Below are 21,226 nucleotides of genomic sequence, written 5' to 3'. Positions count from 1 at the left end.
CATCTTTATGCGTGTAGTAATTAAAGCGTTAAATTCTCTTATCAGAAAGGAAACCAGGATGTGTTTTACTGACAGAACTCGAATTTTTTATAATTGAAGACCGATAAGTGTGTCAGATAAGGATGATAAAGGCAGACCGAGTTGTCGGCGCAATCGCAAATATCGGTTGCATCGCGAGGCGCCACTGCACCCTGATTTTAGCTTTTTCGTTTCCTCAAGCCAGGACTAGCTTTCAGTATTTGGAACGCTGTCGGAACGCGTTGTTCTCGAACCAAATTCTTTGTCGTCTTTCCACCGATCGAGCGTGAAAACATTTTCGTTTTATAATTATAAAAAACATTAATCATACCTTCTTTTTTTACTACGAATAAACGCGTTGTTATTTTTCAAATAATAAAAAAAAGAAAAGAAAAAGAAAAAAAAAAGAATTGTATCGCAGTACAAACGATGGATTTCTGTTGATGTGTCTCTTTATGTATAAAATTATAGTTGCCGTCGTTTTACGGTGAAATTAAAGTTTATTTCTTTTTAAGTTTCGTGGGTGACCGTTTGGTTTACATGAGAATCCGGAGAGTATCGTTCGGAAGACGAAGGATGAGAAATGTTAACGATCAAGGGACGATCGTGGAATCGTTAACGATCTTCGACGATTTCTCAGAGTTTCGGGGGAATCGAAAATACAACGAGTAAAGATGAAAGAATCCTGTATATAAAAACAATGGCACCGTTCCATGGCATGGCCCTTATACTGCTTGGAATCGGATACCTGTTACACGCAGAACCTCCTTCTAGTCACAGGAACTTAGGTACAAGAAATATTAATTATTACAAATAAAAACAGAGTTATTCAAAGTAAAAATTGATCAAATCAAATCAAATCAAATCATTGAATTACCATCGCGTATCGCGTTTACTCGATTAAGTAAAATAAAATAAAGCTCTTTCCAAATTTTGTCCGGTACACAAGTTCTTGTCTGATGTTTGTGCTCGAAAATAAGTTACCATTTTCCGAAAGTTAAATAGCGTGACGCGCTTCAATCGTCGAGCACTTTTGCTCGAAAAACACGGATAATAAAAAGGCAAAGGTTTCCGAGGGTTCAAGCGAGATGCCTGAATTTTAGCGGTGCAACGAGTCGACGATGAGAAACCCGATAAAGGGGAACGTTCACAACGAGGGACGAAGAGGACGTATTTTTATATAGATTCGCCTCAAAAAGTGACCGCCGTTGTTGGACAAAATGTTGTGCTGTTGTGTCGTGTTAAGAATTTGGGCAACAGAACCGTGAGTTTCGTCACGTTTCTTCATTTTCCTTTTTTTTTTCAATAAAGCCATGCTGTATCGTCTTGTAAGCTATACACGATTTTCATCAGGAACTCAATCCCACACGATATTAGCTTGTTGCGGATCAAATGATCGATTCGAAGATTAATAATTATTAATCAAAATTTATTACATTGTTCCTGATTGAAATTTGTCAGATTAATGTTATATATTATCAATTCATCAGCTTCATTTCCTGCAAATATTGCATTTGATTATCAATAACTTTTGTTGCAAAATGTCCTAATTGAAATCCGTAGAGGAACAATAGATGAATTTCGCTGTAGACCTTTGTTTGCTACAACTGACAACCACCCATTGTACACGAAGGATGATAACAAAGGGTTTATGTAGTCATTTTCGTCAAACATCAAGCTTTAAATTAACGTAGCACAAATGGTATTTTGCGAAATTTTTCTATCATCAAATCGCCTGGGAGTTCGTACATTTCGAAATGAAACATCTAATACGCAACAAGCTAATATTTCCTAAGTGCAAGTAGAATTACATTTCCTCGAGTATACATCGCGTCGTACACCGTACTTCCGGTACACTTCCTTCCAAACGATTAAAGAAAAGGAAACAACGCGAATTACGTAGCGTCGTACCGCGTATTTTTCTCTTCGCTTTTTTTTTCCCCGCTGTTCTTCTCGTTTGAAAGCATTATATTTGTAAATGAAGTCCAGGAAAAATATAAAACAATAGCGACGCCTAGGATTATCTCGAAAGCATGTTGTAAATGAAGAGGTCGCGTTTTACCCCAGCAGTTGTTGCAATTAACATTATTCTTGGGAAAAGTGGAAACGGTTAGCCGATTGCGATGGATAGCTAAACGGTGGACGAAATATCCCGTATTCTGATTCAGATATTGTCCCAGGTGTCTTGGATTCGAAAAAGGGACTTACACATCTTGACGTCCATGTTGGTGACTTATACGAGCGACGCAAGATTTAGGATAGTCGGAAATCCGGAGCGCGACGACTGGAATCTGCGAATAGATTACGTACAACCACGGGATGCCGGCATTTACGAGTGTCAAGTTAATACAGAACCGAAGATTTATAGGGCGATTACCTTGAAAGTTTTAGGTAAGTTCCAGTTGCTCTTCGAGCATTAGAAATCGCGTTAGACTTTTTACTCTCGTTGGTATATCAGACGTTCAGGCGAAGATCACCGGTCCCGAAGAACTGTACGTGAAGAAGGGTAGCACGATTAGCTTGACTTGCATCGTGGAGATGCAAGACATTCCTCCGAGCAACGTGACTTGGTACCATGCCGGTGCCCTGATCGATTTCGATGGTCCAAGGTGCGTTCGACGAAAGCAATTAACGATCGATGATTTTTAATAATGCGTTGAACGTTCGACAGGGGTGGCGTTTCTCTGGAAACTGAGAAAGGTAAGAACGGTACGACGAGCAAACTGCTAATCACTCGTGCCATGTTCAACGACAGCGGAAATTACACGTGCGACGCGAGCAAGGTTGCCCCGGCCAGCGTGATGGTTCACGTGTTGAACGGTGAGGATGAAATACGCTCGATTAAGTCCCGAAGGAAAGCTTCTCCTCTTCATCGGGGCAAAAAAATCCGCCGCTTTATTCCATCAACCTCTCGAGATCTCGTCGAAGCATCAAAGAACCTCGAGATACTTTAAGAACATCTATCTCGCGAAAGACCCTTATCGCAGAGAGTCTACAAGGAGAAATTTTCATCGTTACGTTGCATGCAGCGATGGGATTGAGATGAAAACGAAATGAAAATTAAAACTTGAATAAGTCTGACTTATCCCTTTACGGACAAAGAGATTGATATGCAAGACGCGTGGACGCGTCTATAACTTTTCAGATTAAAATCGGGCTCCTTCATATTTTTTAATTAAATTTGAAAGACAAAGCCCCTGATTTTGCCCAGTGATGAACGCGACTCGTTTCTATATCTGTTTAACGCAGAGATTAAAAGCTGATGATATGGTTATTAACAACTTTGTTGTTGGCTTAATCCCATCGCTAGTTGCTCGTTAGAATGCATGTATGTATATAAAGTGAACAGATATTTGAGTGGCTTAAAAAGGAAGAATAGACAGAAACGTTACACGGTAACGTCCGGTAACACCTGTTCCTTCGATGTAGCCGGAGAACAATTGTTGTAACTCGCGAAACTCGTTACAGTTTTCTCGTTAACGAACATGCTTGGAAAATCGGGAGAACGAGAAACAAGCGCGAATTGAAATTAAACCACGAGCTGTGTTCTCGTTATGTAAATTCCTCATTCGCCGTTGAAATTTTCTCAATTTTCCACGAAATTTCTAATCCTCCTCTATCCCCCCGGTGTCCCAGTTCTCGAATGGTGACGATAGTTTGGACCGTCTCTGAATCGAGTTTCTTTTCAGGCGAACATCCCGCGGCGATGCAACACGGTGGCACCGGGAACATCAACAGGAGAGCGATTCTCTTCAGTTTACTCCTCTTGGTGGACACGATATTTCGGTGAGCGACCACCATTTTTCCTGGTGGCAGAGTTTTTACAACTGCTGGCAACTGAATTTTTTACGAATGGTATTTTGGTTTTGGAATATTTTATTATTAAAGAAAAAATGAACTGTTGCAATAGATCTTGCACGGTGTTCATATGCGTTTTTCTCATCTTTGCCACTAATGTTAAAAATTGACTGTAACATTCGTTAAAAGAATAAATTGCGATTTGTCTGTTAACGAATATCCATTTTGCCATCATTTCTTTCGTCGAGCAAAATGGGAAACAGATACGCGACAGTTTTTTAAGTTAATTTCCATGTAACGTTGACACAACGATTCGGTCGATCCTGGTACGATTAACCAGATTATCGGTATTAAATCCGTACCACGTTTTCCGATAATGGAAGAGACAGTTCTAAAGTCCGGCTATGCGTAGGTAGGATGGCACACACGTCCCAACGGGGACACAGAGCGAGCATTGGCTGCTGGTGGTCTCATTTTATGCAAATCGCAGAGAAGCATCTGTTAGGTGGCCGCCACGAAACGGAGACGAGGAGGACACATCGCCAATGTAAATTCATGGGGAAACCTCTCGGATCCTCTCCTCTTCCTTGTCCCGCTGACCATGATCACCGGAATTTCCGGTTGGATATTGCCGGTACCACGGACAACGGCGATGTACCTCGTCTCCTTCGATGCTCTCGTCTCCAAGTTTCACCTTCTACTACAAGATTAACGGACTTCCCGGTAATCCCTTTCGACACTCTCGAGAAACCTTTCCATCAGCTTAGATAAGGATTTTTCCTAAGTAACAGGTAAGTCAGATAAAAGTATCAATTAATTTTTAGTAGTTCTCGATGCCATTGGATTAGCTAGGATTTTTCTCAGCTGAACCTTACACAGTTGACGTGCTTTAATCGTGAATCAGGAAACGGATGATAGAGGGTTTCGATGAAATACGAAACTCGGCAAAGCCCGTTTTCGATTATTAGGCTATCTTGTGGAACGGGCAAGTTTGCAAGTTGATCCATTCAGGTCTTTATCCGGTTTAGCAGAGCATTTAAATTTACGTATACATATAATGTCTCTCGAACCGGCTCGAAATCTGGTATGAATGTACTCTGTGTATAAAACGGCAGTGAACGCGGTGCTTTGCATTCCTTTTCCTTTATCCGACGCGAAAACCGAACGAAATATAAAGCAAACCAGCTTCAACGTAGAATCGCTTCTACTTAATTCCGTTATAAGAATTTAGATTAAACGTCAACGAAATTACTTACCGTTCGAACTGTCGATGAATTTTTAATACTCTTCGCGTCGATTAAAAACACTCGATTAAAAAATGTTTATAACAAAATCGATGAATTCTGTCGGAGGAAGATTGAAAAATTATTATAAATACGACAAAAAGGTTTTTCTCTTCGTAAGATTGATTTTAGGTATATAGCCTGTCCAGGTGAAAGTTCGGCGAGATTCTGAACACCATTTGTTATCCGGAAGTTAAGTTGCCGCTAGATTTAGAACGGCAGGCTGTTAGGTTTTCAGGCAAACAGGGGTTTTAGTGAATTTGTTATACGAGAAGATAGTCGCACGGTCTACAGGTAAGCTTCTTCTTACGGTATCTAACGACTTGCAGGGTCGAAGTTAATGAGCTCGAACAGGGCGACCGTAATTTTCGCAGCGATCCGTTCACCTTTTTCTGGCTTCTTCGCGAAATTCTATCCTTCCACTTAACGCTTTAATTTCGGCAAAAGCAATCACAAATTCAATGTAATTAAATAATTAGATTAAAATATTAAAACTTAATATCGATAAGGGATCTCAAGCCAATTCATTGTTTGCCGTGGCACAAGTGGCATTTCGAGATAATTTTCTGTCACGAATTAGCGATTGAGTTTTCGCGTGTGAAATCGACGAGTAACGATCTAATAGAAATGGATCATCTTGTTTCGATTTTCCGCGTTTTTCCTCGCGCAACAAGGTCGTCTCGTGTCACGAGGCGCGACGCTGAAATTGCGCCATTAATTTAACGAGCGACGGGCCACACATTTCCCGGTAATTTCCAGCCAGGTCATTAAGGTGGTGCTTGTATTTCTTGTAATCGCATTATCGAAAAATCTACCGGCTCGGAAATTGCCGTGATCGTCGAGACGTTATAGATCTCAGCCTCGACGGGTTTTAGCTAACAATAATAAAACAGGATAATCGATGTCTTCCTTACCTTTCTTTTTAACAACTGTGATGACGAAATTCTTCACTTTTTCTTTTACAAGAAATATTTCAACTTATCGTAACTGTTGACAAATTTGTCAAACGATCATCTTTTGAAGTTTGGCTCGTCGTCGAACGAACCGGAAATCGGTCGACCGTAATGTTCCAACAAGTCTGTGAATATCTATAAAAATGTCGAGCATGTTTCCGAAACTTTAAATCGCCGGCTATTATTCCGACGAAAAGTTTCCCGATAAATCATCGCGGAAAACCAAATGTTAGGATGTGGACGAAGAGAAAAAGGAAGAGAAACAGGGACACAGTTGCGGAACTAATAAATATTAATAGTCTATGGTTACTTAATAATCGATCGAAATTTTTCCAATTCTACCGACTGCTCGTAAAATATTTCTTATTTTTATCCAGTCAGCTATATTTTTTATTGACAATTTTTTTTTTTTATTAATAAAACTCTCGTTGATGTTGCAATATAATTCTTTTATCTTGCACCGATGGATAACTCGTGTGTATAATTGATAGAAAAAGAATAGAAGGCAAGGTATAATTTACTCGTAATATATACCGAAAACGCTACACCACGCGTATATGTGGTTGTTCTCATAAACATAATAGGAATAATTGTCACGTTCCACGTCCCAGAGACACTGGAAGCTCGTGTGAATGCTTTGATCAAGACGTTGTATAATACCCACCTGCGTCACTATTTTGTACCTTGCAACAATAATAAGAGAAATCCAATTATTAACTCTGATCCATATTACAGAAAAGGTAAACGATACGTTTCTGTCTCGCGTAATAGAAATATTTCTAACAAACGCGTTTCCATAATTGCATTCAAGTTGCGCACATTTCGCGAAACAATGCTCAGTTTTATCAGGATGCAATTGCTCTCGTTGAATTTCAAATTAAAAACATGAGAAACCCGTAACTCGAACCATTTTTGCCGTGGGCAGCTGTTACAAAAGAATTTACGACAATCCCGAGGAGACCTGGTTCAGGACTTCCCTTGGCAGAAGAGAAGTTTCGACTTTTTTTTTTTTTTTTGAAGAAGAAGAAAAATGTGTTGCATAGGCAAAGGGTTGAAAATAATCTCTACCTGTCGTAATCCTTCTTGAAGATTGCTTTTTGTATATCGGTTCCAATGTCCATGCACCATTTGGACGTCTGATTCGGATCGTACGAGGTCACTGTCTCCAGTTTCCTCTCCATGATATTTTTCACAAGAATATCAACGTCGTGTGCATGGAAGGCGTGAAATGGTTCAAGACGATAGGTGTTTTGATATCTCGGGATCTGTGTTTCAGAGTTTAGGGTAGTTAGGAGAATGTTAAAAATTCAGGAAGACGGCCTGGATACCGTGATTTCCTTCGTACTGTTACTTAAAATGAAATATTTCACGTACCTTCACCCGATCTCCACGTTTATGAAAGAACACACGGCTCCCTAGTAAACCGAGAACAGAGATCTTCGACAGCAATCTTTTCTTACTCTAAAACAATTCCTAATTTGTAAAACGCAAACTAACCTAGTTATCAGCGGTGATTAATTAATTTTACCTCGACAATGGTTTGTCTGGTGCTGGATCTTGGTAAGGTGCTGTACGAGGGACGAGTTTTTGACATACTAAACTCAACGATGGCTTGCTTGCTTGATGCATGCATGGTCTTCAAATATATTGCCACAAATTGTTCATGGAATTTTTGGTTATACTGGAACAAAGGAAAGTTAGCCAGTAATTACTAAGATGGCAACGAAATTATGTCAAGCTTCGGAAGCATTCCCGATTTCGGTTGTTCCTTTTCTATTCACTTAGCATCGCGTGGAATTTTATAGTTTCATTGGTGAATGGGATCAGCAATGTCACGCGAGGGGGATTGAATAATATAAAGAATGCAGTGTACACGCAAATATCGGCTTTATCGAAGGGATCAGCTCGTCTGGAAGTCTTATAACCTCGGGCGTCTCTTCTTCAATGCGAGGAATCGTAATAAAAGCTACTGGGATAAATCAACTATGAATCTTATCGATGGAAAATCGAAGTTTACGGGTTTTTTTCTGCGCGTCGCGTTGCATTCCAATCGAAGGGTTTAGGAAAGATAAGGTAGTCGTGAATGGTTATGTTCATCGCTTTCTTCGTTCCGATTCAAGCCGGAGCTAATGGAGATGCATCGACCTAGGATCCTCGCAATTTCTTCCCCTCTCAAAGTAGCTACGATTATGGAGGATTATTCTTTTCACCATTCAACAAACTAAAAGCGATTCATCTAATAGTATATAGATTGTTAAGTTAATTAATGCCTTAATGAAACTATTTCAATTAAAGTCGAGATAAAAATTAGATAGCTTAAATTGCTCTTCTCCTGAGCTCCGAGTTTTAAATAAGAAAACCCGGTACGGCAGTGTCGCTGTTCGTTTCATTTACATCAGCTTTTCCACTCGAGCAAGAGCTTCGAATCCCGTCGTAGAACGTGGTTACGATCTGCTCGGCCAGAAGAAGGCGAATAAAAAATTCAGAAAGCAGATAAAACCGTGAGGCGTGTGTGTTTTCTAGCTGTGCAGGCATTTGCATTCGTCGAGAAAGGGAAATTCGTGGATTGCGAGGCAAGCGAAACGAAGGAAAGGAAAGAGGTGGAAATTCGACTCTGGCTTTTCGACAAGAAAACTTGATCGACGTCTGGTAGCGGGACAATCTATCACCAGGCTAGTTCTACTACTGGCTTCGACATAAAATCAATGCCGATCCTCATTTCCATGTAAATTATCTCTGACATAGTTTGCTGTCGAAACAGGCAAATCTACCGACTACGTATCCGTTCATCCTTCCGTCAAATTTAAAAAATGAAAAAAAAGGAGCATGTTCCAAAAAAATTGCCCCCGTTCCTCTTAATCTAGCTTGTTGGCTCAAGGTCGAACCGATGAAAAACGCAATTAAAATTTAGAAAAAGGGCGCACCGACTCGAAAACTGCTGGCGGTGCTTCTATTTACCTTCTCCGGCAATCTGCGTCATCGCATCGGGTCAAGATGCAATGGAAAAAATCGATAACTTATCGCGGTTATCGCGAAGGATTCAAGGACCGATTCAACCGAATCACGATACATTTACCAGTTGAATTCAGAATGTAGTTATCGTCGATTCAGGATCGCGTTACAATCGAATCACGATTCCTCTTTGAAATCTAGTTACGATCTAGTTCCGTCAGCGACCGAGAGAATCGACACCAAGTAAAGGAACGATTTAATTGAAGCTTGGTAATTCGTATCATAAAATTTAGTCCAAGTTTACATCCGGCTTTCTTTGTCGGATATTTGAGGAGCGTATGATAAAAACGAGTGAGAGAAAATGGTTTGGTAGTGAAAGACCGAACAGGAACAAAGGGTAGAGTTGTTGAAGAGAACAATCGAGGGAGAATAGCGTGAAATTGACCTGCGCACCTCGGTCGTATAGACTTTAAGAAATTTTATGCGTTCTATTTTCACTTGTAATTGTCTGAAACATACACTTGGGATTGGAGAATAAATGATGCGAGAAAATTTGGCGTTTGCAACCCTTCGCTTCTGATGAAAATATAAAATTCTATATAATTTAATGCGAGAACTCGAAAGAAACGAATAGCTATCGGTTGGAGTAGATGGCAACTATCAGATCGTATATCTAGGTGGAAAGGATACTGAGAATGGATTCGGTTTTCGACAAATAAGACGGGTTCTTAGACGATCGTTCACCGTTATGATGGGATAGTCGGTTGCTTCGATTTCATGCTCGTCAGAATCGTACGCGATTTATCTTTGTCAAACTTATACTAGCGATTCAACTGTGAAAGCGAGGCGAGGGTGAAGGGAAGGAAAGAAAAATGGAGGTAAGAAAATTCGTGCAAGATCACGAGTAGTTGGAAAATAAGAAACGAATCGCGCAGGTTAAGGGGGTTAATGAAATTTCACCGTCCCTCTGCAACATTCGCCGTGGCTGTCGTTGTTAATTGGAAGAAATAGGCTCTCGAGATGTCGCGGGGTTATTGGCAATGCGCGAGAACAAATACTGATATATGGTAGCATCACTTCCACTTTCAATTTGTCCTGCACGAAACGCCGTCATTTATCTTTATTTCCTTTAAGCTAAGCCTCCAACTTGGCGTTATCGGCCACGGCACGCAAGCTTACTTCCCAATAAGGAAGCGTAGCTTCCTTTTCACCCGGCGATTCAATTTCAACAACGATCCAACCTGGATTAACAAACATATTGCTTAAGAAACAACCAACACCGCGATATTTGCCGCAACGCTTGGTTCTCACGGTACGAATCGGAAAACCTATGGCCAACGCGTTTTTCACGCTCGCTGTAACGACCAATTAAAAACGTTTTTACCAGGAATCCTTTTCAAATCGTTTTATTATCCGTTAAAACTCTGTGAAACGGATATACTGGGCTCACCCTCCGCGTCACGTCGGAGCAAAATGATCGAACCAGAGCATTATTCACGGTTTATTTCACATGGCAAGCTCTCGTTGTTGTTTGGCAAGTTTTGTCGATCGTGTGTTTAATTTCACGTATTGACAGTTGCTTACGGATTCATCGAGAATTACCAGTCGTCATTTTACGTCGAGCAACCGCTTCGTTAATCGACCGCTCCCCTTTTCATTAAAATTGTATCTTGTAACGGAAGTAACCTGGCTTGCGCAGAGATTTCAGGTTAAATTTCGACAGGGAAAGAGGAATTCGAGTCGAGAGACTCGAGGATAATGAATAATAATTTAATACAGAGTACTTGAGACATTAGCGTCCCCTTTGGGTTTCGAGCTTGGAAATTCAAACAGAATCAATGATTTATTTATAATAAAAGCAGAGTATCTCGTTCTTTCTGCTTTTTAATTTATTTAGTTCGCAACGCATCGACGAACGCGCAAAACGTTCAACAGCCTGTTTGGCAGTTTAATTTGACCAATCGAAATTCTACGCGCACGACCTTCGGTTTGATTCAGCGGTGAACCTCGTGAAATATTAAATACATACGCTAGTAAAGAGCAATTTCGATGCGACACGAGCTTCCCTATTTGCCACCAGTTGAAAGCTACTTGCCAACTCGTAACCTTAATGTCGTTTCAACGTTTGGGATTCGTTAAACGCGACCAACGGGCTTTATTAGATGAAATCGTTGAAACGTAGAGGAATCGGAACCGGCATGCCGTAAAATTACACCCTTCGTCTACTGATCTATCGCCCCGCGTTCGTAGACCATTCTTTATCCAACCGGAAGTTCAAACTTCCGAGTGTCCTGTAGAAAAAGCGATTCCGAAGTCATTCGCGAACGAACCGACGCTATTTCCTCTTCCTTTCAACGACCAGTTCTTTCATAATCTTGCAGAGAAGCGTAATTTGGATAGCTGGTAAAGGTCGAAGTCTCGTTTGACGACTGATTTTCGATGTGATCATTTTATCATTTAACCAGCTACAAATAATTTCCGCACAAATCCACGCCTTTGACACGAACCATCGTTCCATTGATCTACCTATAGACACAAGCAAACAGCTTTCTGCCTAATTTCGTTTGTTTCATTCGAGTCATCGCGCTTTAAAGCGCAATGATTGTAAACGAAGCGTTTCGATTTCCTGAACGATCATTGCGCGCAACCACCGAATTTCCAATTAAAACCAGTCCCTCGGGGGAAAATTAAACGACGCTAATTACGGCACGGAGACGAAACGGTTCTTTTAATTAAAAAAGTATCCGTAAAGCATATTCGAGTAAAATATACGTGTATGTATGTATACCATCGTTTTTCTTCGGCCGAGAGAAACACGTCGAAGCAAATTAAACGTAGTAATTGGATGCATTTCTTGTTATACTTGGCAAGAATTTGCCATCATTTAAATGCTAGCATTGTTCTTTATCGCGATAATGGCGAAACGTTTTGCCTTTGCAAGACTTTTCACAGTTGTAAGTTCTCTTAGAGCGTTTCTCCAAGAAAACAGGGTCTAAATAAGTAAAAATGAACTGTACGTTCTGGCCAATTTCATTTCTGTCTATTGGATTCCTTGATGAAATTCGTTTTCCTTTGTGACGTGGTCGTCGGTGCATCGTATTCTTTTGAACTTTTCAACTTTTCATTTCGACCCATTTTAACGATCTGATATCCAAAGCGATAAGAAAAATATTTTTTTAAACACTTTTCCGCTGACAAAAATTTCCATACGACGACGCGATGATAAGATGCCGGAAGAAAATAAGGAGAAGAAAGAGAAAGCATTGTGCTATAGCATAATCAGGGAGAAGGATATTAGAAGAGAGTAAAAAGCTTGCACGCTTTAGATAGCTAATTTGTCAGATACTTGGCTACCGGATATAGCTGTGCTGGATGACTACGTAACAAAGAAGATATTGCATGTAAGACGTGTACATGACAGGAAAGATACAGGGTAAAGGCTGCTGGTTCTACGTACATACATACATACATACATACATACACATAGGTAGCGAGCTCTTTTCGCGAAATGGGTGTACGCTCGATACGGAAAAGAAGTTCATCAGCCGCAAGAAATTGCGTTTCCTCTTTACGCGGAGAATCCCGTTAAGGTTTTCTTCAATTAACATCACCACGTTTTCAAACTGAAAACTTGTGTACAATTTTCAGTTCGATTGAAAATTTTTTATTTCATTTCTTTTCGTTTCCGTTCGACTCTATTTCTATAAAAATTGTAAAGTGAGAGATTAAAATGGAGACAGAGTATGAGTAATTCAAAAGTTAATTGGATTTGGCTGATGAAAATTTTCGAGAAATTTAACATCCCGGTAGAAGTGTTAATAGCTGGAAAATGTGTTTCGCGGTTGTTCCATCGAAAATCTTTTCGCCACTTTTCATCGCGTCCTGATTACAGAATTATCGATTTCTCTAGGAACGTTCTTGGCCGACGCGCGATTAATCGAGCTCTCGGTACTTTATATTAAACCAACGGGAAAGTATAAAAGTCATCAAACTGGTTGCTTCCACGGTCTTATCGAATGCAGCCTGCGGCCGCTTCTAACGATACCCGTCGAACAATTAAACGGGTATTAACTACATTGATACTTGTGCTTGTCTTTTGTTCAATTCAAATTGGCCTCGCGATAAATTTTTGCTACCGAGTCATGTTTCATTCAATCTCCACCGTATCATTCGTTGACAGTTAATTATTTAGTTATATTAAATTTGATCAATCCCCTGACAGGAATTAATGACAGAAAATTAAAAGGAATTAACTCGTCATAAAGATCTAACAATAATTGTAATTCTCAAATCTGGCAAGAACAAAAAACGCGATTGATAAAAGTGGAAATTGATGGGAAATGGAACCGAGTGGTTTGCGATATCCTTTGTTTCGCGAGACCGAAATTTATTTCCGGTTTTAGAATATCAATTTCAATTTTTATATCTACCAGCTACTACCACTTTACTGGAGAAAAAAGAAATACATAGTTGGTTGGCCAACATTGAAATAGAATTACTGTTCCACAGTTTTGGTAGAAGCCCTAGTTGAAACCGTGCTTGTATATCGATTTTTATTTCATTTGCTTGTTAACCCTTTTACGCCAGAGTAAAATTGAGATACAACGAGGAAAAAGTATGTACTTCTTTCATTTTTGTTTTTCAATAAATTGCTTTCAGTTGTACCGAGAAAACTAAAGTACATACTTTAATAATAACGTAGCTGGTTCGCATTTCAAACACGTATGAACCATTCCATCATATGAAGTATCACTTTTCACTTTGATAAATGAAAAATACGTATCACTTTATATTCTGTAACTAAAGAATAGCGAAGTCGAGTCTTTGCTAATATTTAGTATCGTTATTTAGCAGGTACCCTTTGTAAATAGAATTTTTCTGTGAATATTATCTGAAAATACTGAGCGGGTTGACGGTAAAGCGGGGGTTGCATAGATCAGAGTTACATGGTGGGTGAATCGAGTAACTTTTGGTAATTTAGTTTTACGCCAACTGCTGGAATGGTGGCTTACGAATGACCCGGGTAAAGTTTTCTCTGTTTATTACAGTTACGTTTGTAGTTACAGTTACCATATCGTGCTATGCGTTTCCTTAACGAACCATTATCTTGGGACAAGCTTGACTTCTTCGCGTTTCATTTCTTAAGAAACCAGACAAACAAACGTCACATTATTTCTAATGAATCTATCGAACACGAAATTTTTGGAAATGTTATCCTCGTAGACGTAGGAAGGAAATTTAAAAACTTAGGAGAAGCAAAAACCATCGTTCGTCACGGAGGGTCATGATCTCGTAAAGGGAGCTTTTTCGCAGGAACGTGGATTGACCTGGAACAGCCACAGGTCTGAACAATGATCGTAGGTGGTCGCAGGATCTCTGGTTGATCTCCAAGGAACAGCCTTTAGTACAGAGAAACCGGTGCGGACGTTTTCCAATATCCAATAAAATCCAACTTCGACCTCGGTTCGTCGAATGTTTCGCTCGGATACGATTTAAAATGGCGTAGTCACGGAAACACGTGCCTGTAAATGCTCATTGTAACGCAATGATGATTCTGTAATTTATAAAAGTATCATTTAAATTGTTAAAATTATGGAACTGAAAGCTACGATTCGCGTTTAACATAGGTACATAACTTCAGATTTGGAAATTGGTAATAGTTATAATAGTTTGGCAAATATGGATCGAATATTAGATAACGAGGTATGTCGTTGTGAGAATATGAAGGTTCTAATCGGCTTACTGGTCGACGGTCTCAAGTGGAAACAATTGTATGATTTCACAAGGAACTTCTACTTGGAAAAGAAAAATGATACGCTATATTAATTAGCCGTGGTGCACTGTTCACGGCATTTTTAATTTTTTTAATGGAACATAGTAATTAACATTTCTATTAATAACAGCAAGTACATATCACATGTCTTAATTAATTAATTTGTCTGCATAATTTAAATTTATCAAACACTTTCAGCTTCGTACTCGATGGTGCATTAGCGAGCAATTTTAAAAATGTATTTCCACGTTTCTCTCGTTTAATGTTTTGTTAATAACTGTTTGCAGTCTTTGTACATTTGCTTTAATTACAATTATTCCTTCATTTCCATTAATTTTTCTCGACGTCCAATTGAAATTTTGCTGTATTATAGAGAAAAGCCGAGAGAGAGAGAGAGAGAGATGCGAATTAAAGCATGAAATTGTAGAGAGCAGAGAGAGGAGGGAAAGAAGAAGAGGAGCCGTCGACTGGACCGTTCTGACAGCCACGGACAGAAGAATGTCCGAACGTGGACGGAATCGTAAGAGGATTCCACTCGTCCTCGACCCTTTACATTTACATTCCATTCGTTATGCGGTAGTGGGTGTATTTGGAAAGGGTTCTGTCTCTACTCGCTGTCGCAACTACCCCTTCAATTTCAGCTACGCTAACAGCCGTTTTTTTTCCGCTTCGCGAATTTGCACTGCGAGCGTTGAACCGAGTCGTACGCACGTAGTATTATACGCTTGGAATATTTGTAGCTCTATTGTTAGTCGTTGTTTCGTGGATAGATTCAGAAATAAGATGTCTACCTTTTTTGACAGTTCTACCAGGATTATTAACACCTCGATTGCCATTTTGATCACTGATGATCGACGTTTTTAATTTAATATCGAGTTATTAAAAAAAGGAAAGTTTCAAATACCACTGGCAGAGTAAAATATTTATTTCCATATTAAATTCTTTCTGCTTGACTTTCTTTTCTTTTAACAACTTTTTATACTCTCAAAAGCATTCTATTTTCTTGGCGATTAATTACTCCTTTCTTCACAGTCTTACGCTTGTTTCATAAGATACGGCAGCATAGAAGATTTTAAGTTATAATGAACGAAACTTATAATCAAAGAGTCGATAAAGTTCATTTCCCTTCACTATGTTCTGACTGGCATGTTCGTTACCGATAACCCGCGTTATGAATATTTTATTATTTAAAAGAATTAAATAAGAAATAAAAAATTACGTTCGCGCAAGAATAGAATGTTTCACTTGTAAATAGTTTGTTGGCATTCAGCGGATCTAGTTTGATCTAAATTCTTGATTTGTCCCTTCGTAGCTTCCGATCGAATCAACGAAGAACGGAAGCGGATACGATCTTGAACAATTGACAGGGGATGGTATGATTCTCGACGAAGCTCATTGCTTCCCTCTCTTTCAAATTGACGTCAATTCAGTGCCAAATCGAAGCGTATTCTAGTTTTAAATATAAAGAAGAAGATATCGGAATCAGCAGTCGATGATTTTTTAAAACATTTTATTTTGCAATATCGTTAATTTATTTTCGCTGGACGGTATTCAATGATTGTGCATGTACATTGAATCGGAGGGAACAAAGACATCTTTCCTGGTCTGTTTACTGTCTCGCGTCGGTCGAACGACGTCTCTAACGAGTCTACGGGAAAATCGAACAAATTTGCCTAGTCCGAGGAAACGCTTCTTTAGAGCAACAAGAAAAAGAAAGAAAAAAGAAAAAAGAAGAAAGAAAAGAAAAAAAAAAATGGGAAGTGGGATGGAATCGCCTTCTATTTACAAAATCGTTCCAGCGAGTGGAAACGATCGGTAGCTGGCTCGACGAGTGCTGTTCCGCACGTTCCAACTCTTTTCTATAGAATTTCTATCGAGCGCGAGACATCCCCGTACGGAGTACGTGACACGTATCGAACATCGTTGCACTCGATGTACCGCGAGACATCGATCCCCTGTAAACATACTGGCTACTGCTATACAATCTCCATTGTACTCTTATCCTTCTAGCTATCTTTCACGCTTTTATACCACCACCCGAACGCTCGTTTCCATTAATCTCGAGAATACTTTGTGCCTTCCCCCTTTGTTACCGCATTAACAATTTTTCCTAACATTTCGTTTTTCTTTCTGTTCACTCCGTCGTACACTGAAAACTCGAGGGGTTAATATTTTGAAAGAATTTAATTCGTCGACTCGATTAGATCTCGTTAGCGATAGTATAAACAAGGTAATCAGAATGTTTGGACTTCTCATGTAAATTCTATGCCTCGAACCGAACCCTGTTAACCAGTTGCCGAAGCAGGACTAGTTACTTGGGAATTAAGTGATCCCTAGTAGACAGGCGCTCACGGAAATTCCGTAACAGTACAATTATAGCGGTTGTCAGCAGTCTCGACTGTGAAACAGCTAAGCACATATTAATTCGCCTGCATACGATGGAACTTTGACTCAAGCAGGGTGATCAGAATCGAAAATTACCGACCATCTCTCGTTTCCCATCTATTCTCTTCCACCCCGTAAGTGTAACGAGTTCTACGCGAATATCACCGACAAATTCGTTTTAATTTCTTTATCGAATAAAATAAAGTTCTGTTATTAAAGTAAATTTAATACGTACGAAGGACGATGTACGATGTACGATACAGGACAAAACAAGAAGATAGCGATTGCTTCGTTTTAGCCATTAATGCGAAGTTCATCTTCTTTTCGGTCTGGCTAAAAATTTTAGTCGTCTCGAGCATCTCGCTTTCAACGCTGTCGGCGACACCATGAAAGCATCTTTCCTGAGATCCGTCTCCACTCCTGCAGGCCGTTCAACCGGCTTCGCTAGGATTAGCGTCCTCGGGGAAGCTGCGAAATTAAAGACCATGCATCCTTCGCTCTAACGTATTTCGCTTAAGGCGAAACAAACGACTCGAACGAGTATTAATTTAGCCGGCGACATCGCGTAGCTTGCCAGTAGAAAAATCCTCCTTTAGTCAGACGCAACGTTAATTCGGAAAACTTACGCTATCATTTTTCGTTTCATCGGCTTACTTTTATATTCCGAAATTCTCTGACTAAGCGTATATATTTTCACTGCACCACTCGAGGTGTTAAATATCGTAGGATTCAGTTTGGTTGACGCAACAAATTAGGTGGTCTGAAACTTTTGGCCGGCAGTGTATCTCGTGAAAGTACGAGGTTGCCAGCTAACGAGGAAATTTTCTAGGCAAACGAACCTTTGCTGACTCGAATCGGTCGAAGATCCAGTAGAAAATTCTTGTTTGTTTGTAAGCACAGATCGACTCGCCGGTATGAAACAGCACGTTCTTCGTTCGACCGTTTAATCGTGGAAAATATCGTTTTAATTACTCTTTGCTGAAAGCGGCGCGCCGTGCTGCGCTGACTCGACACGCGAGCGAAATTGAAAAGCGATTCTCGACTAGGAAATCAGTTAAATCCCTTGAAAACTTTCCTGCAGACTTTCGACGAGCGATCCCGTTTAACGCAGACCTTTTCGCAAACCAAAAGGAATTTTTCCCGTAAGCTCGCGATACTGGTTCGTTCAAGCGAACGGGTTGAGTGGTAAGTTTGACGAAGGAAAGACGAACGATAGGTGTAAGTCGAGAATTTCTCATCGAAACGAATGAAACGATTACTTTGGTTCGTTAACGTTCACTGTACCTACGGCTTCCAACGCAGCTGGAGAAACAGCTCCTGGCATCCGGGCCGAGCCAGCACCCTCTAGTTGTCTCGGTTGTGAAATTTGGTCAAGACGTTTAGTGATCTTGTAAGTAAGAGCAGTTATAGGTACGGTGAATGGATCCTTGGGAGGTGGCATCTCCCTCATCGATGGCACCGACAGTTCTTCGATTCTTCGCATGTTCACTGGCCTCCATCTTCTTCTTTTAAACTAGAATTTATCGCTTCCTGTATCGATTTACGTCGAAACGAACCTTTGTAAATTTTACCTACAGGTAACTTAGGTATCGGCGTCTCCTTTGGAGTAGACAATCTGTCAAGAATCTCCAAGTGTCGATCCCAGTCTTCCGGTTTTATCGCTCGACGCAATTTCGCCATTATTCTTTGTCTGTAACGAAACGAGAAGGAAAGTTAGTCTATTATCGAGCGAGGGTATAAAAGAAATGAGAAAGTTATTTCATTTTCACACTGTACCAACAGTTTGCGGTGGTGGATGCCAGGAATAATGCTAAAAGGGTTCCAATAGAGAACGAGGATAAAGCAGTATGCGCTTCTACTTGTTCGGCAAATTTCTAGACACCCTTGGGCACTATTAATAATTACATTCAGGGTACTCGTGTCTGCTAACTGTTCGCGAATTGCATACCAAGTTTAATAGTGACGTTGGGCAGCCATGAAAATCGGCAAAGTGGATAGCCAATACTATTCGTTCCCTTTGAATTCAATCAAATTCACGACAAAGGATCAACTCGACCGTCTGTCTAACAAATTTTTCAACGCGATAAATTGATTGCGAATTTTTTCAGTCGTTCAACCCTGTAGTTTATTAATTGAGCTATTTTCTTTTTTACTCTGTTTTAAACGCATACGCGAAGTTGAAATATAATTTCCAATTATGTGCGTTGTTTACACATTACATTCTTTGTTTTTAGCGTCAATTAATCGTTAAATTACCATTCGCTTTTAAAGATACAAAACAAAAACTCGTGGTTATTATACGTCAGCGAGGTAATAAAAAATAATTGTTACATCGAATGTTTTAAAGATCGCTTTTTGAATACATAAAAAAATCCAAATCCAATTTTAAGAACTCAAAGTGTTCGAAAGACGATCCGATTACGATTTCATAATCCGTCCCTTTGAATTTTTCAACAAGATCGTCTTCTTTTCCCGTTCTGCCCTTTGAGATGTCGCTTCTTTTTATCGAAAAGGCTTCTTTTTATCGCGCACAAAGCCGCAAGAAGTAAACGTTTGCAATGTCGTCGCGTTACTCACTTCCTCTTCATTTCACGTTGCTTCCTGGCGTTGCAGAAGAATCGATATCTTCGGTACCGCGAGTTTTGAACCTTCCATAGGGTCTCGGCCAAGTTGTTGCTCATCGAAGAGTAACCCATGTTCGCCACTACAAATCTGATCGAGGAACGGGCAATTCGTTAATTCTCTTCCACGGTCTGGTTCGTTTTCTCGATGGTAGAATGATCACCTCTTTTTCGGAAGCGCCAGATCATTGATGCGTTTACTGACTTTTGCTTCGAGTGTCTTTGGATGAATTCGCGGATAGGAGGGCGGTGCTCTTCTAGGAGAAAGCGAAATTTGTTTGATTTCATCGGGATACCAATTGCACGTCTATTACTCACGTTGAATCGTATTTTTTGCTGACATGTTTTGGCCGCGCCATGACTCTGATTCTTTTCGAAGCTCGAGCTTTCAATGCCGTACGACTAATGGTAAATGGGTTTGCCTAGTAACATACGGTGATTACTCTGCTTTTATTATTTTCTTTAGAATTGTTTAATCATCGAACCGCATTCCTTCTCAGATTTCACTTACCAACGCGTGCACTTCTTTCCTTTGGACCCTCCTCCAATTCGGTTGTGCCAGCATAGAGATGTGTTGCTTCGGCGATAAATGATCCATCGCGTATTTGATCCTATCGCCCATCCTGCTTGCCATTTTAACTTTTTCTTATTTATTCTCAGCGACGACGATTTGTGAATTGTTTAATTAGTCGAAGGAGGAAGTGAACCACCAGCGTAATTTATCAGGGCAAAATCTGAATATCTAACCCTTAATTTGGACGATGCAACTCTGACCGTGGATCGCGTTGGAAATCAATGGACGTCGCGGGGCCAGAAACAAAAGAGAATTTCAATTCGATCGCGTTTCTATGAACGCTTTAAAGTTTACTCAACGATTTCGTCAGGCGAAAAGTTTCCAGGAAATGTTGGACAATGCATGAGAATCGGCATAAACAAGCTCTTTATTCTTAGTCTGTTTGTTCCATCCGATTGTAGTCGAAGAACGGCGTCAAAAAAGCTCCTTTTACCGATATGTATGTTGATAATAAAAACGTTCGTGAACTTTACGAGGAAACATCGTTATTTACGCAACAATGATCACGGCGCGACATTATTTGGACCGAATCGTGGAAACAGTGATACGAAGCATGCAGGATTTTCAATTAATAATGCTGACGCGTTGAATAAATACGGTATTCCCTTGGCGAGACCGTGTCGCCTATTATTCGAACGGTAGAATTACTACTTCATTTGCAGTTCATATTTCACGACATTGATCGCGTGTTTCTATTGAGTTTGCTCGACACAAGTTTGATTATCGCGTACTCGATTTATTTAACAAGTTGACAGCTGCCCGATAATACGAGCGACGACGCGGGTATATTTTTCATGTTAAATTGTTTCTTAACTACATCTTACCAAGGGAGTTGTTTCGATGTATCGTGAAAGGTGGAAAGAAAGACG

General features: G+C 40.0%; 3 protein-coding genes across 8 annotated transcripts; 1 reads left to right on the top strand and 2 right to left on the bottom strand.

The window, feature by feature from the left end:
* Positions 1-71: 71 nt before the first annotated feature.
* Positions 72-4,709, top strand: LOC117608147 (immunoglobulin kappa light chain). Of its 2 annotated transcripts, none has more exons than XM_034332796.2 (6): positions 72-806; positions 1,122-1,282; positions 2,199-2,409; positions 2,477-2,627; positions 2,690-2,838; positions 3,708-4,709. In XM_034332796.2, exons 1-6 carry the CDS (start codon positions 719-721, stop codon positions 3,806-3,808), a joined length of 861 nt encoding a protein of 286 aa, XP_034188687.2. In that variant the 5' UTR covers positions 72-718; the 3' UTR covers positions 3,809-4,709. The 2 variants fall into 2 exon arrangements, with proteins under 2 accessions (XP_034188687.2, XP_034188686.2); XM_034332795.2 differs by having other exon boundaries at positions 2,187-2,409.
* Positions 4,710-7,116: 2,407 nt separating this feature from the next.
* Positions 7,117-7,646, bottom strand: LOC117608425 (uncharacterized). Its single transcript, XM_034333521.2, has 3 exons — positions 7,581-7,646; positions 7,427-7,513; positions 7,117-7,317 (listed from the first exon to the last, which is right to left on the bottom strand). The coding sequence occupies exons 1-3, from the start codon at positions 7,644-7,646 to the stop codon at positions 7,117-7,119; spliced, it is 354 nt and encodes a 117-aa protein (XP_034189412.2).
* Positions 7,427-20,582, bottom strand: Theg (Testicular haploid expressed gene). 5 transcript variants are annotated; one of them, XM_034333507.2, is made up of 9 exons: positions 20,295-20,582; positions 20,102-20,205; positions 19,948-20,040; positions 19,740-19,874; positions 18,738-18,852; positions 18,447-18,675; positions 17,398-17,630; positions 7,581-7,733; positions 7,427-7,513 (listed from the first exon to the last, which is right to left on the bottom strand). In XM_034333507.2, the coding sequence occupies exons 1-7, from the start codon at positions 20,415-20,417 to the stop codon at positions 17,476-17,478; spliced, it is 954 nt and encodes a 317-aa protein (XP_034189398.1). In that variant the 5' UTR covers positions 20,418-20,582; the 3' UTR covers positions 7,427-7,513; positions 7,581-7,733; positions 17,398-17,475. The 5 variants fall into 5 exon arrangements, with proteins under 5 accessions (XP_034189398.1, XP_076548640.1, XP_034189399.1 ...); XM_076692525.1 differs by having other exon boundaries at positions 19,948-20,037; XM_034333508.2 differs by lacking the exons at positions 7,427-7,513; positions 7,581-7,733 and adding an exon at positions 14,120-14,558.
* Positions 20,583-21,226: the final 644 nt, after the last annotated feature.

The sequence above is a fragment of the Osmia lignaria genome, chromosome 15 (genome assembly GCF_051020975.1).
Source record: "Osmia lignaria lignaria isolate PbOS001 chromosome 15, iyOsmLign1, whole genome shotgun sequence".
Taxonomy (NCBI): Eukaryota; Metazoa; Arthropoda; class Insecta; order Hymenoptera; family Megachilidae; genus Osmia; species Osmia lignaria.
The sequence above is the reverse complement of the archived record's forward strand: the minus strand, read 5'-3'. Positions and strand labels throughout refer to the sequence as shown.

Coding starts and splice junctions, on each gene's coding strand:
- LOC117608147 (XM_034332795.2), top strand. CDS start 719: ATGGCACCGTTCCATGGCATGGCCCTTATACTGCTTGGAATCGGATAC. Junction 1,283..2,186: donor AGAATTTGGGCAACAGAACC/GTGAGTTTCGTC, acceptor ATTCTGATTCAG/ATATTGTCCCAGGTGTCTTG. Junction 2,839..3,707: donor GATGGTTCACGTGTTGAACG/GTGAGGATGAAA, acceptor GTTTCTTTTCAG/GCGAACATCCCGCGGCGATG.
- LOC117608425 (XM_034333521.2), bottom strand. CDS start 7,646: ATGTCAAAAACTCGTCCCTCGTACAGCACCTTACCAAGATCCAGCACC. Junction 7,514..7,580: donor CCAGACAAACCATTGTCGAG/GTAAAATTAATT, acceptor GAATTGTTTTAG/AGTAAGAAAAGATTGCTGTC. Junction 7,318..7,426: donor AACGTGGAGATCGGGTGAAG/GTACGTGAAATA, acceptor TCTGAAACACAG/ATCCCGAGATATCAAAACAC.
- Theg (XM_034333507.2), bottom strand. CDS start 20,417: ATGGCAAGCAGGATGGGCGATAGGATCAAATACGCGATGGATCATTTA. Junction 20,041..20,101: donor AGCAAAAAATACGATTCAAC/GTGAGTAATAGA, acceptor GCTTTCTCCTAG/AAGAGCACCGCCCTCCTATC. Junction 19,875..19,947: donor CTGGCGCTTCCGAAAAAGAG/GTGATCATTCTA, acceptor TTCCTCGATCAG/ATTTGTAGTGGCGAACATGG.